This window comes from Diplotaxodon limnothrissa, linkage group LG6 (assembly GCF_057381915.1).
Source record: "Diplotaxodon limnothrissa isolate DT_005_m linkage group LG6, D_limnothrissa_male_GT1.1, whole genome shotgun sequence".
NCBI classification, from domain to species: Eukaryota; Metazoa; Chordata; class Actinopteri; order Cichliformes; family Cichlidae; genus Diplotaxodon; species Diplotaxodon limnothrissa.
This window is the reverse complement of record NC_140601.1, coordinates 31,757,869-31,772,421: the sequence shown is the minus strand read 5'-3', so window position 1 is coordinate 31,772,421 and position 14,553 is coordinate 31,757,869. Positions and strand designations below refer to the sequence as shown.

The 14,553-nt window shown below is 36.3% G+C and overlaps 1 protein-coding gene across 1 annotated transcript; it reads right to left on the bottom strand.

Annotated features, from left to right (window-relative positions):
- Positions 1 to 7,897: 7,897 nt before the first annotated feature.
- On the bottom strand, positions 7,898 to 13,465 carry LOC146630869 (N-acetylneuraminate-9-phosphate synthase-like). Its single transcript, XM_085356157.1, has 6 exons — positions 13,334 to 13,465; positions 12,174 to 12,389; positions 11,514 to 11,613; positions 10,942 to 11,096; positions 9,003 to 9,269; positions 7,898 to 8,083 (listed from the first exon to the last, which is right to left on the bottom strand). The coding sequence occupies exons 1-6, from the start codon at positions 13,463 to 13,465 to the stop codon at positions 7,898 to 7,900; spliced, it is 1,056 nt and encodes a 351-aa protein (XP_085212283.1).
- Between the last annotated feature and the right edge of the window lie 1,088 nt (positions 13,466 to 14,553).

Below are 14,553 nucleotides of genomic sequence, written 5' to 3'. Positions count from 1 at the left end.
CTATGGATGTCAGATACATATATGCACTGAAAAATTCAATCATATAACCAAAGAAAGCTAAGATGGAGTAAGAAAAGAAATTTAGTAATTCAACAAAATGCTGATAATGTTTGACAGATACATTTCATGGTTTATTAGAAAATATGAAACTGAATAAGGTTACCAATAAATGTTGCAGTACTGCATTACTAAATGCTTTTGATTATGCCATATCTTAGGGGGGTTGCATCATGAATGTTCAACAATTTTGCGATGCTAGTATTTAGTGATAACAAAAATGTGCAATGTTTCCAACACTTTTGGAACCTACAGATCACTAGAAGCAATTACATCAGAGTACCGACTGCTTTAATAGTCTTTTAGATATTCATCCTCAAACATTTATGAGTGTTTAATGTGTGAAAGAAAGGCCAGTGGGTCAACTGACCATTTTTCATAAAAGTATATCTTAAAGTATTAGATACATGAAGCTAAAATTTCACAGCACTCATACATGTTAAAAATTTATACCATTATCTTTTATGCAAATTTGAGACCGTTGAGCAGATGGCATGTGCTGCGATGGAACGCCTTTTTTGAAAAGAAAACAAAACTTTGTTTTTTACAGTGTATTCACCTCAAACAGACTGTTAAGTGGACAGCTGCATTAGCTTTTGGGTGTAGTAAACATATACCTTAGATGAAGAAAAGAGTTTATGATATGCAAATATTTTCCCAGTTTTATAATGGTTGTACCACTTGACAGGCAATGCAACTGTCTATAATCTGAATTCAGCTATTTAGATCTATATTTGAGAGAGAGGTCCAAAATTCAACCAGTAATAAAGACCCCTCTGGATAGTAAAATATACTTTGCATTATTGTTATCTTTTTACTTCGAATTAAAAGTCTCATATGGCAACATCAATTTCATGACAAAATGCTTGCTTAATTTAATTATATCAACAGCTTTAAAACGGCTTATTTTTACATTTATATAAATTATACACATTTATTTAAAAATGAAATATTATATATAAAACATAATATAATAAGAAAAATAAAATAAACAGCTTATATTTTAAATTTACTATTATTATCACTTAAACACAATTTTAATACTCTCCATTGTCTTACTTTACATGGGCTGCCTCACTGTCTGACATGTTAGGGGATTTAGATATCAAAATCTGAAAGAATTTTATGAATGCACTGAAAAATTATTCAAACTAAAAATGTTTTATAGGTTAAACCCCTAGAATGTTTTGCTTGAAGTAAATTAAAAGTATTTATACAATTATGCATATCAGGTTATGCTATAAATAACGGTGACAAGGTTGAAATGTTATGCTTTAACACCAGTCTAAAACCTGCCACAATTGAAACCATGCCACATGAAATAGTAGCAAACTGGTGTGGCTTTATATTTGCCATTAAATCAAACAATAAGATAAGCTTATCTTGTCAAGATTTTTTATGTGGACCTATAAGTCTTGAAATTAGTTCCAGGAAAGACAGGCTATTCGTGTAAAGGACTAATGCAACATATGCGAATCTGTGGCGGGGCTTCGTCTGCGGTGCTGCTGGTGGACGCACCTGAGCGGTATCGGCAATCATGCTTCGCCGGCTTAAAGTCTGAATTGGGTCTTGCTGCAATTGTTGTTTGTTGGTGATGTGCGCGGCTGCAAGCTGCAAAGCTGCAGCCGATTGTAAAACAGCAACTGTAAGAATAAAGTGTATGTGAAAAGTGTTACCATATAGTTGGGTGTGCCGTGGTATTGTTACAGTGGTGTCAAAACCCAGAAGCGGGGCACGCAGACCCAGGACCGGGGCAGCCTGGGAAGGAGCTAGCCCGAATGGTGACCGAACTGGCGGCTGCACAGAGGGAGCAGGAGGAAGTGTTGTGCTGCCAGCATGAAGAACTCCAGGAGTGTATCGAGCGCCAGATGCAGAGGATTGAGAATCTGGCGGCTCGGCTCGCGGCCACGATTGCTCCGCCACCGGCGCAGCATACATCACCAACATATTTCAAATTCATGGCACTTCTGTTATTATAGTACATGTGCAGTATGTCAATGTCCAAACTGAAAGGTAGGATGGGAAAGAAAAAATAAAGAAAAAGGAACAGGGGAGAAAAAAGGAAGAATGCATAATAAAAGCATAGAGCAAAAATAGAAAAGTGCGGGCTTTTTTTTTTGTTGGTTTGTTTTTTTACAGGGATTTAAATGCACATGTTGCATTCAGCCCTTTCCAGGAATAACCTTCCCTTCCTCGAACTAATTTCAAAAGTTGCAGGCACACACAAAAGTGTTGCAGAGATAAGCTTATCTCAAGGTTCAAGAAGTTTATTGTCATGTACACAGCCCAACACAAATGGTTACACAGAGCAATGAAAGTCTAACTAAAAGCAAAGTATTAAATAGGTAAAACAATGTGTGGGTGTAATAAGAATTTAAAGTGCAAGTAGTTGCAACACTGTCACAGTGATAATATATACAGAGTATGCAATATTAAGATGTTTATGTAAAAATATATACAGAATTGCAGATTTACAGTTATGGATAATTAGTGAGGTTGCTATTCACCTCACTGATGCTGTTAGGAATCTTGGAGTTTTTATGGATAGTTCCTTCAAACTGGATAAACAGGTGTCTATTGTGGTAAAAAGTAGCTTCCATCAACTATGCCAAAAATCTAAGGCTTAACCCTACAGGGAGTGCAGAATTATTAGGCAAGTTGTATTTTTGGGGAATAATTTTATTATTGAACAACAACCATGTTCTCAATGAACCCAAAAAAACTCATTAATATCAAAGCTGAATGTTTTTGGAAGTAGTTTTTTGTTTGTTTTTAGTTTTAGTTATTTTAGGGGGATATCTGTGTGTGCAGGTGACTATTACTGTGCATAATTATTAGGCAACTTAACAAAAAACAAATATATACCCATTTCAATTATTTATTTTTACCAGTGAAACCAATATAACATATCCACATTCACAAATATACATTTCTGACATTCAAAAACAAAACAAAAACAAATCAGCGACCAATATAGCAACCTTTCTTTGCAAGGACACTCAAAAGCCTGCCATCCATGGATTCTGTCAGTGTTTTGATCTGTTCACCATGGTCAAAGGAGCTTGCAAAGAAAAGCGTCTGGACTTCTTTAAGTTACTTGAAGACGTTTCACCTCTCATCCAAGAAGCTTCTTCAGTTCTAAGGTCAAATGGTGGAGAGTCCCAGATATAAACCTAGTGGGAGTAACCCCCCACAGAGGGACAAACGGACCCCCTGATGATCCTCTAATCACCTGAGCCAAGGTGTGAAACTGGGTGTGGGTCCCAATCAGCCAGAGTTTCGGGTGTGTTCATTGTGAAACCTGGCCCCACCTTATCATGCGAATTCCTGAGGTCAGATGGCCCAGGATGTGAGTGGGCGTTAAGGCGTCTGGGAAGGGATCTCAAACTGGATTATAGATGGCAGAGAGTTGGTGTCGTAAACCCCCGCCACTGTTCAAAGATGGTCGCTCACAGTGGACATAGATGGTAATGGTAAATGGCCTGTATTTGTATAGCGCTTTTCTAGTCCCTAAGGACCCCAAAGCACTTTACACAACCTGTCATCCACCCATTCACACACACATTCACACACTGGTGATGGCAAGCTACAATGTAGCCACAGCCACCCTGGGGCGCACTGACAGAGGCGAGGCTGCCGGACACTGGCGCCACCGGGCCCTCTGACCACCACCAGTAGGCAACGGGTGAAGTGTCTTGCCCAAGGACACAACGACCAAGACTGTCCAAGCCGGGGCTCGAACCGGCAACCTTCCGATTACAAGGCGAACTCCCAACTCTTGAGCCACGATCGCCAGATGGCTTCTTTCACTCCTCTTTCAAACCATCTGTCCTCTCTGTCCAAAATGTGAACATTGGCATCCTCGAAAGAGTGTCCTTAGGATGCAGATGGACTGCTGAGTCTTGTCCTGTGGTTACCAATAAATGTTGCAGTACTGCATTACTAAATGCTTTTGATTATGCCATATCTTAGGGGGGTTGCATCATGAATGTTCAACAATTTTGCGATGCTAGTATTTAGTGATAACAAAAATGTGCAATGTTTCCAACACTTTTGGAACCTACAGATCACTAGAAGCAATTACATCAGAGTACCGACTGCTTTAATAGTCTTTTAGATATTCATCCTCAAACATTTATGAGTGTTTAATGTGTGAAAGAAAGGCCAGTGGGTCAACTGACCATTTTTCATAAAAGTATATCTTAAAGTATTAGATACATGAAGCTAAAATTTCACAGCACTCATACATGTTAAAAATTTATACCATTATCTTTTATGCAAATTTGAGACCGTTGAGCAGATGGCATGTGCTGCGATGGAACGCCTTTTTTGAAAAGAAAACAAAACTTTGTTTTTTACAGTGTATTCACCTCAAACAGACTGTTAAGTGGACAGCTGCATTAGCTTTTGGGTGTAGTAAACATATACCTTAGATGAAGAAAAGAGTTTATGATATGCAAATATTTTCCCAGTTTTATAATGGTTGTACCACTTGACAGGCAATGCAACTGTCTATAATCTGAATTCAGCTATTTAGATCTATATTTGAGAGAGAGGTCCAAAATTCAACCAGTAATAAAGACCCCTCTGGATAGTAAAATATACTTTGCATTATTGTTATCTTTTTACTTCGAATTAAAAGTCTCATATGGCAACATCAATTTCATGACAAAATGCTTGCTTAATTTAATTATATCAACAGCTTTAAAACGGCTTATTTTTACATTTATATAAATTATACACATTTATTTAAAAATGAAATATTATATATAAAACATAATATAATAAGAAAAATAAAATAAACAGCTTATATTTTAAATTTACTATTATTATCACTTAAACACAATTTTAATACTCTCCACTGTCTGACATGTTAGGGGATTTAGATATCAAAATCTGAAAGAATTTTATGAATGCACTGAAAAATTATTCAAACTAAAAATGTTTTATAGGTTAAACCCCTAGAATGTTTTGCTTGAAGTGAATTAAAAGTATTTATACAATTATGCATTTAATGTCAGTGACCACCATGCCTAGCAACGTGTATTCACCCTGTATTTCTGGAAAACAATAGGGTGGACATTTTAAGTAAGGCACCTATTAGTAAGCTGAGAGAATGAATCTCCCAGATCATGTACTAGCACACAATATAGCTGAATTGTTTCTCTGTAAGAGTGTCACACACATATCTGTTCCCAGGATAACGTTAGAAAAGACGTTTATAAAAAGGCTCAGGAAGATTGCCCTGATACGCATTGCTTTAACACCAGTCTAAAACCTGCCACAATTGAAACCATGCCACATGAAATAGTAGCAAACTGCTGTGGCTTTATATTTGTCATTAAACCAAACAATAAGATAAGCTTATCTTGTCAGATAAGATTTTTTATGTGGACCTATAAGTCTTGAAATTAGTTTCAGGAAAGACAGGCTATTCGTGTAAAGGACTAATGCAACATATGCGAATCTGTGGCGGGGCTTGGTCTGCGGTGCTGCTGGGGGAAAGATCGGAACAGAGCCACCATCACTAACATCAACGCTAACATCAATGTTAGATCTCAATTCGAATTTTAGTTTACCCTAACGTTGCATTAATGACTCCTGAAAAGAATTTGGAAGTGTTGCTGAAGGATGAAAAGAAAGAAAATTGGAGAAACAAATGACACAGGATAAAGGTACTATTTATTGATTCTATGTGAATTAATTTGACAGTTGGATTTTTTACATCAAAGTTGTATTTGAAAATACTTAATAGTCAATAGCCACAGTTAATGCTAACCTGACCTGCTATTTAGAGGATAATGACTGCGAAACATTTTTTTTTTCTTAGAAGCACCTTGAAACATTTGGTATTATGATTTGGCACTATATAAAAAAAAACTGAATTGAGAAAATGCAGCTTTTTTTTAAGTTTGTTAGTCAACCCCATAGGAATTGTAAACAGAAATAATAACCAAATATCCTCTTTGATTCTATGACTAGCTAGCTTTTTTGTTTGTTTTTTGTTTTTGTCTTGTAGTTGGGTTTAAATTGAAACAAATTGAAGCTGCAGCAATTTTTACCTGGCAAGCAGCAGTTAGAAAGTAAGAATTTTATTATTCATTTTAGCTCATGTCTTTTTCATTAGAGTAAACTTTACGTGCTATTTGCTTGCCAACTTAATTAGAAATGTAACACTATTTATTATTTATAATAGTTAGCTTTTTTTGTTACCTACAACCTGATGTTTTACAACATTAAAGTGGTGTTTGAGTTTACTATTTAAAGCAAAACCTATGAAATGTCCAAATTGCCCCAAATTCCTCCATGCTAACAATGAACTTTAAGCTATGCTGTGGGACGAGCTGCCCCTCAGCTTCTGTGCTGCTGTGGAAAATGAGTCCACAGAAGCATAACCTAATTAACGTTGAATTTTAACTGCAGGAGGTTCAGTATATTCAAGCTGAGAGTAGCCTGTGCCTTAAGTTGCTCAATGCTTCTCTCCTAAACCCCTCCCAATCCTTCACACTCTCATTGCAGTATTCTGTAAAGCTGAAGCGGGTTAAGGTTGACTCTTGCAATAAAGATTTGTATGCTGTTTATCACTTTGTCCTTTGCCTGTTTCCATTTTTTTCTTTTCTCTTTTGTCATGTCAAAAATAGCCGAGACTTTTGTGGTACTGCTGGCCTTCCACTAACAAATGCTTAAGCGATAGATGATCTTCACTTTTGATGAGGTCACCCATTGTATTTCACTAACAACTATTAGCTCCCTGAATTAGCCATGGATTGCAATAAATGTTTATAAAACTTGACAAAATTTGTTTTAGTTATAAATGTACATTTAACTATTTTGCATATAAATGATTTGACCATTTTTGTGATGGCATGAACAATTAATAGAGACGATTGTTTAAATGTTGATTCCACTGTTTCTAAGGTTAAAAAATGTCATTATTATATTTAAACTTATAAACTGTTTTTGTAAACTGTGTTTGTAAATTACACACTGATGTGTACCTAACACCTAATTATACTCAGTACTGCATACTTATATCTAATGTTACCATCTTGGGTTTATTAATCTGTGTCTAATTGGTGTGAAGCCTCTGTATTGACACATTTTGCCATATTTAAATGTTTGGATGGGAAGGGATGAATCACTCCAGAATAAAGATGATGCAAACTAGATGTTTTCAGAACTTTTTTATTTAAAGGATAATTATTAAAAAATCCAGGACCATAATCATTTCTCCAAATGTAAAGCCTGCAAAAATGACAGAGGTGGTAAAGGTGTGTTTGATTGGTGTGGAACCTATATAACCATATATCACCATAATCACCCAATAATGTGTGCTGGGAAAACAGAAGCAGGAAAAAAATCACTCACAAAATAGTGAAGGTGTTTGTATATTCTTATAAAGTGCATGTGTCAGTTTTGACAAATCTCATACACAGTTGTTTCCTTATTTTGGGGGAAATGTTTGCATATCAGATATATTTGCATCTGATGCTATAAATGTAAACATTCATTCCTAACATGAGAATATGCAGATATTTTTGCCTTTACATGCAAACAGTGCATGGAAGCATACAGATAGAGCACCTTAAGCTGCATTCTAATTCTGAAGTACAGACATGTTCACATTTAATTTGCTTTATTTGTGCAAATTATGCAGAGGAATGACAATTCCGCTCTTCCCATTAATTTGACCAGATACACACCTTATCTTCATTTAAGCCCATATTTTCTTCCCTTATTTGTTGTTTCTCTATCTGTTCACATCACCTGTCCAATTTCTTTCTACATTTTCTAACCCTCTCTTTCTGGCTGCCTCTATTCCAACAGTTTTGAAGGTTATTCATTCTATCATGTCTGCCAAGATGCTGTCATCTTCCTTCACATCCACTTTGATCTTCTTGCCCACTAGGTTCTGCATGTTCTCTGGAGGGATGCCCTTTGGCTCACCAACCTTCACGGCAAACATGTCGGGGCTGAGCACTGTACCTTTGGAAATGGCCACCTTAGCTATCACTGACTTGCCCAGCTGTGCAGAAAACAAAGAATACAGAAATCACAGATAGATTAACAACATATAAATACTAAACATTTATCATTTTTATGGGAACAACTTGATCTATCTCACAAATAAGGTATTGCCACATTGCCAAATGTTGCCAAGGTTTAGTCTTTGTTTCTCTAAATAAAATTTATACCATAAGTATGTATTTTATGGTAATTATAAGCTGCTATTACACAACGTGGCACTGAAATTGTTAGCACTATTAATGTATGAATCTATTTGTGTTTGCAAGTTCCCACAGTGAGTTTTCTTCCAAAGTGCAAGAACATCTTAGGTTAATGATTGATTTTAAATTGATCATGGATGTGACATTGTATTGTTGTCTCTCTGTTTGTCCAGGCTGTAACCTGTTTCATGCCCAGTGATGGTAGGGAGAGGCCCAAGCCCCCTTTGGCAGAAAATTCAAAAGGTACTTTAAAATAAACGTGATGGATAGACCCTACATGAAATGAGACTTACTATAAACCTTATATTATGTAACATCAACCAAGTGTCTAATTTCTGGCACATATGCACTTAAAGTAAAAAGATAGACATATTTGGAACAGAATAACAGAGAAATATCTTGCACAAAGACATGTGAAATGTGTGTGGTTGTACAAAAGGGACCCCAGTAATTTTTTAGTGCACCTTAATTCAGCTATGGGGGTTTATGTGATTATTGGAGTTTTCTCTGTATTATTGTAGCGTTATTTATCTTATAATATAATGTGCCTTGATGCAACTGTTGTTGTGATTTGGTGATATATAAATAAAACTGAATTGAATTAAATTAACGAAGTGGCACTTGTGAGAAATAATAAAAAATCAAGCTTGAAATGCAGACTTCCAGTCTCAACATTTAGCTTTTTGCTGAAGTTCATCCTAAATGAATCAAACTGACCTTATCATGGCAGGTCTTTTCGCATGGTAACATTTGCTTGACTGGTGACCCCATTGCCGTCTCCACCAGTCGGATTGCTCGGACCAGCTCTGCCAGCTCGGAGGGCTCCAGGGATGCCTCATGGTCATTTCCCTTCCAGGTCTTATCTAGGGTCACATGGCGCTCCACAACTTTTGCTCCCATTGCAACAGCAGCCACAGTGATGTAGATGCCTTGCTCATGTCCAGAATATCCAATTGGAACATCTGGAAATTCTTCCTGGAATGTCTTCCAGAAAAAATGGAAAAATCAGAGTAAAAAACTTGTTTGCCTGTTTGTGTACCCACCACTTTCATACAATACAGTGGTCACACATACACAATTTAATTTAACATCTAAGCAAAGTGTGTAAACAAACACTGGTTTCTCAAGTCTTTCATTGGCAGGTTCCTTCTCTCTAGAAAACAGTACCTACAAAACTTTGTGATAGTGTAAGATGACACTGTAATATCATATAACATTTAAAGAATGGATTTGAAGTTAAGTAACTGTTGAGCTAAATGTTGTGTTAGCTTGTACGTCTTGTTCTCTTGTTGACAACAAGATGTTTACAGTTGACAAGAAGGACTTTCGAAATGATTACTACAATGACCTGCTCTACTAATGTGGTTAATGAGTCTTCATCTCTGGCAATGTGCCATGTATGAAGAGATGGAAAAACAATCCCACACTCTACCTCTCCAGTGCGCTCCATTTCATATGACTTTTAGTTTCCTTTGGGACTGTTCACCATAATCCAGAGAGAATTTTCTTTATTGTTTAGACAGTTTAAAACCTTCTCAGCAACCACAGTGATGTGATTACTTGAATGGACACAACACCGGTCACTAACTGGTCCAGCTGGAAACTGCCAAGGCTCCATAGACCCTTGATCTGCTATTTTCCATGGTATAGACAGTGGGATATATAATGTGGGATCTGTTTGGAATTAGTAACTTTAAGAAGGTATGTTTCAGAAGGCATGCTAATACAGCCGATCCTTATAAGAGGCTAAGCTAGCATACATTTGGGCAGTCTTTTCCTTAATTGCACAAAGATGCAAAATCTGTATCGTTAATGATAGGAGCAATTAATGGTATAATTGCAGAAAATAATAAATCTTTAAAAAGGCACTGGAGATTAAACTTTTTGCAAAGAGTCAAGTGCAAAAGGCTAAACGGCTCAGTACCAGAGTAGAACTACAAATAATTACTTTTACTAAATGTCTTTATTATTAATCTCACATTTATTGTGTTTGATCTGTTAAAAGCATTTCCAGTGTTGTGATTGCTGATAGATGCTAAATATAATTAGTGGTGCGAAGAGTGATTCAAGAAGATTCCTGAGGAAGTGATAACACAAGAGTTAGAACTGTGAGTCCTCCTTGCACTGTGGGAGCAGATCACCAGAGAGTAGCTATGAGTGAGGTCAAATGGCTTCTTAGAAGTGTCAGTTGCTGCCACATTTTTTAAAAAAAAGAAAAGAAAAGAAAAAAAAGAATAAATAAGATAAGTGAAAAATTGAAAATATATTATAAAATAGAATTGTCTGACAGAATTTTTTTAATTAACATAATTGGCAATGGGAAATCTTCCTATGCTTAAGAAACTAACTAAAACCAAACTTCATGTGTGCAGCAACAGCTAGAGCCAAAAACAAAGGAGAGAAAAAACAAAACAAAACAAAAAAATGCCATGAGTAGCTGCCACTGAGGACAAGACTAATCCGAATGGGGAAACTGAAGGTTCAGGTAGTGTCCTAAGAATTGTCATTTTTACTAAAAGTGTTGAGGAATGTTGCTTGAAGGGATTGCCTTTTTTGGAACATGAACGTTCCCTTGTTTGCTGCTATGGATTGCAATAAAAGCATATAATCAGAGAACATGATGACTGAGTATGAGGAAATTATTCACCAATATTACCTTGATCACACTGAGGTTGACCTCTTTAGGATCCAAAGGGTAGGCGCTGGTGCATTGCAGGAGGGTGAAGTTCTGCTTGTGCTCCTTTACGGTCTTGTAGACACGCCGTATGGTTTCCATAGACTGCATCCCAGTGGATATCACCATGGGTCGCCCTGACAATGACATATGTATTATGTAATCCAATATACTGTTTAGATGGGCATAAATGCAAGATCGGTAGTTAAATTTAATAATGAAAATTAGCTAATCATGACAGAGCAGACAAACGAAACTGACAGATTCAGAATAAAAGAGAAAATTCAGGTGATATTTATAAATAAAATAGCAGTGTAGCAGTATTTTGTAATTTTTTGTTGTCATGTTGTTGTACGTTTTAATGGTGCCCACTATTTCAGCGCTCAAATGAGGTCTCTATCAGGGAGCTGGGGGGTTTTTTTTTTTTTTTTTTTACTAAGGCCTACACCCACAAGGTGGGATCAGCTATAAAATGCACTGTACATTGCAGATTTGCTGTTTCCCATGACAGTTTAGGTGAGAGTGATTTGAAGTACTCGCAAAATGCCTTGTACCTTTTTTGGCAGTTTTCTCAAGATATGGAAAGTTGTTCGCATCACACGAGGCAACTTTGAAGAAGGGCACATCCAGCTCATGAAGGAACTCCACAGCCATCTATGGATGTCAGATACATATATGCACTGAAAAATTCAATCATATAACCAAAGAAAGCTAAGATGGAGTACATCAGGCCTAATGGCTTTATTGTGTCTCGGCACTGAGTGTGTAAATCTCCCGAGATCTACAGGAAGGACGGAACATTATCCTGCAAAAGATTTTGCCTTTGGCCATTATCTCTCATAGGTGTTCAGACAGGTTACGGTGTCTCAATAGGTCATAGCATACTATTCACATCATTTTCTCAAATTATTGAGGGATTCCTTGTGCTATGTGGAGTGGAGTATTTTTTTTTTTTATCTTGGAAGAGACCACAATGACAAGGACAGAGGATAAATGTAATTATTGACATCAACTTAATATTGATTTGCAATAAACCTTGATTTTGTGTCCACTTAACCCTTGATGGGGTTTTACAAAATTTAAATTTCCCCCCACAACACAACAGAACATGTTCTTGCATCAATACTCAGCACATTGTTGAGTACCACACTGTCCCTGTTGATTGAAGTGAAATTCACTGCACACTCCTATTAATCATAATTTTTATCCTATACCTCATCCATGCCAGAGGCGGTGAGAAAGATGCCGATGTCTTCTGCATACTTTTTTAGTTCCCTGTATTGATCATGACTGAACTCCAAGTGACGCTTGTGGTCACCGTACGTTTTCCCCCAGGAGTGCTTTGAATTGTAGGGGCGCTCCAAGGCTCGTTTGCTGAATTTGTACTCTAATTCACTTTTCTGGAATTTTGCACAATCGGCACCACAGTCCTAAGAAGAGAAGAGAAGTATTTTTTAAATAATATTCTTGAAAAGCTCTCCCTTGGAGATCCCTAAAAAAGACATCCACCTTGGTCCCTAATGGACATAAATGTCCATTCCCCAAAAAGTGCAATAAAAATCTTATGTATTAATATTTTTTTCCACTTTAAATTGGTCAGTCTTTTAAAACTACTTCTCCCTGAAATATTCATATAAAGTTTTAATTATATTTTCGTTGTTTTAACCCTTTAAATCCCAGTTGTATTACACGAGCGCCCTGTTTTTTTTAGCCCAAAAAACAAAAAAAACTAAATATTTTCCAAAAAAAACATTTGAAGTAATATTTGATTGTTATTATAATTAGGCCTTTAGATGGTCCAAAGATTGGCACCAAAATTCATTTTGACCTGCCATTATGTTTTTTTGCAGGAGCACATTAAAAAAAAAATGCATCCACCTTTAAGCCTATGTCCATTCCCGGGCGAAGCCGCTGCTGCACGCCGGAGATGAGGCTTCATTTCCGGCAGGTCTGTCCAAGCAGCCCGCTGTTTTCCAGCAGAGGTCAAATGTGAAGCAAGGGTGCCACCCGGTGGACAAATAAAAAAATTACAACTCTAAGGCCTGTAGTCCAAAACAAAACCTAAGCTGGAGACCTGACGATCCCTTTGACCGTAATTTTTCTCGCGTGAAAAATAGCGTTTATAATGGGTTTCAATGTGGACATTTTTGTCCAAAGGGACTAAGGTGGATGCATTTCTGTAGCTTAGCCATTTTAGGCTAATTCAATGAATTTACACCACAATTATAAAATATAATTAAAAAGAAAATTCTTTGACAAATTTGGCTATATTCCACTCAACACAGTGAAAATGGTTTAAAATTAAAAATGCAAAAGACAATAAATGTCCCTAAGGACCTCTGAGGGTTTAAGGACAAAATTTCATTTAATTTACCTTTGCCATCTTGATCATTTTTTTAGCAATCTGAATGTCTCCCTGGTGGTTTTGTCCAATTTCAGCAATGATGAAACACGGATGGGAGCCACCGATCATTCTGCCGGGACATAATGCAAACTGAAGAGGCATGCTGCTAACAGAGAAATTGAACAGATGATTCAAATTCAGATTGCAAACGACCAAAGCATCCGAGTTGCTAGAGGACAGGAAGTGGTTACTGCTGTATGTTGTACTTTATACACCCGAAGTACCGCCTCCACAAACTTTTTTTTTTGGACACATAGGCAAGAATTCATATTTACTTATCCCTACCTTAACCTAAACCAGATTTTTAACATTTTTCATAACACTAAGTTTGAACACTTAATTATATTTTGGTTCAAATCTCAAACAACCCTTTAAAGTCCAATTGAATCCAAATGTTTTCATTTTATTTGAACAAAATATTAAAAAAGAAATTCAAAAATGAATTTTGTTGATGTTTTCATAAGTCGTGAATGTTATTATAAAACGTCCTCTATAAGTCCTCTTCAGCTAAACATTTTCATCAGACACACTTTTCACCACCTTAGGTGTACTATAACATAAAATTCAAGAATTACAAATAAGAAAAGAAATTTAGTAATTCAACAAAATGCTGATAATGTTTGACAGATACATTTCATGGTTTATTAGAAAATATGAAACTGAATAAGGTTACCAATAAATGTTGCAGTACTGCATTACTAAATGCTTTTGATTATGCCATATCTTAGGGGGGTTGCATCATGAATGTTCAACAATTTTGCGATGCTAGTATTTAGTGATAACAAAAATGTGCAATGTTTCCAACACTTTTGGAACCTACAGATCACTAGAAGCAATTACATCAGAGTACCGACTGCTTTAATAGTCTTTTAGATATTCATCCTCAAACATTTATGAGTGTTTAATGTGTGAAAGAAAGGCCAGTGGGTCAACTGACCATTTTTCATAAAAGTATATCTTAAAGTATTAGATACATGAAGCTAAAATTTCACAGCACTCATACATGTTAAAAATTTATACCATTATCTTTTATGCAAATTTGAGACCGTTGAGCAGATGGCATGTGCTGCGATGGAACGCCTTTTTTGAAAAGCAAACAAAACTTTGTTTTTTACAGTGTATTCACCTCAAACAGACTGTTAAGTGGACAGCTGCATTAGCTTTTGGGTGTAGTAAACATATACCTTAGA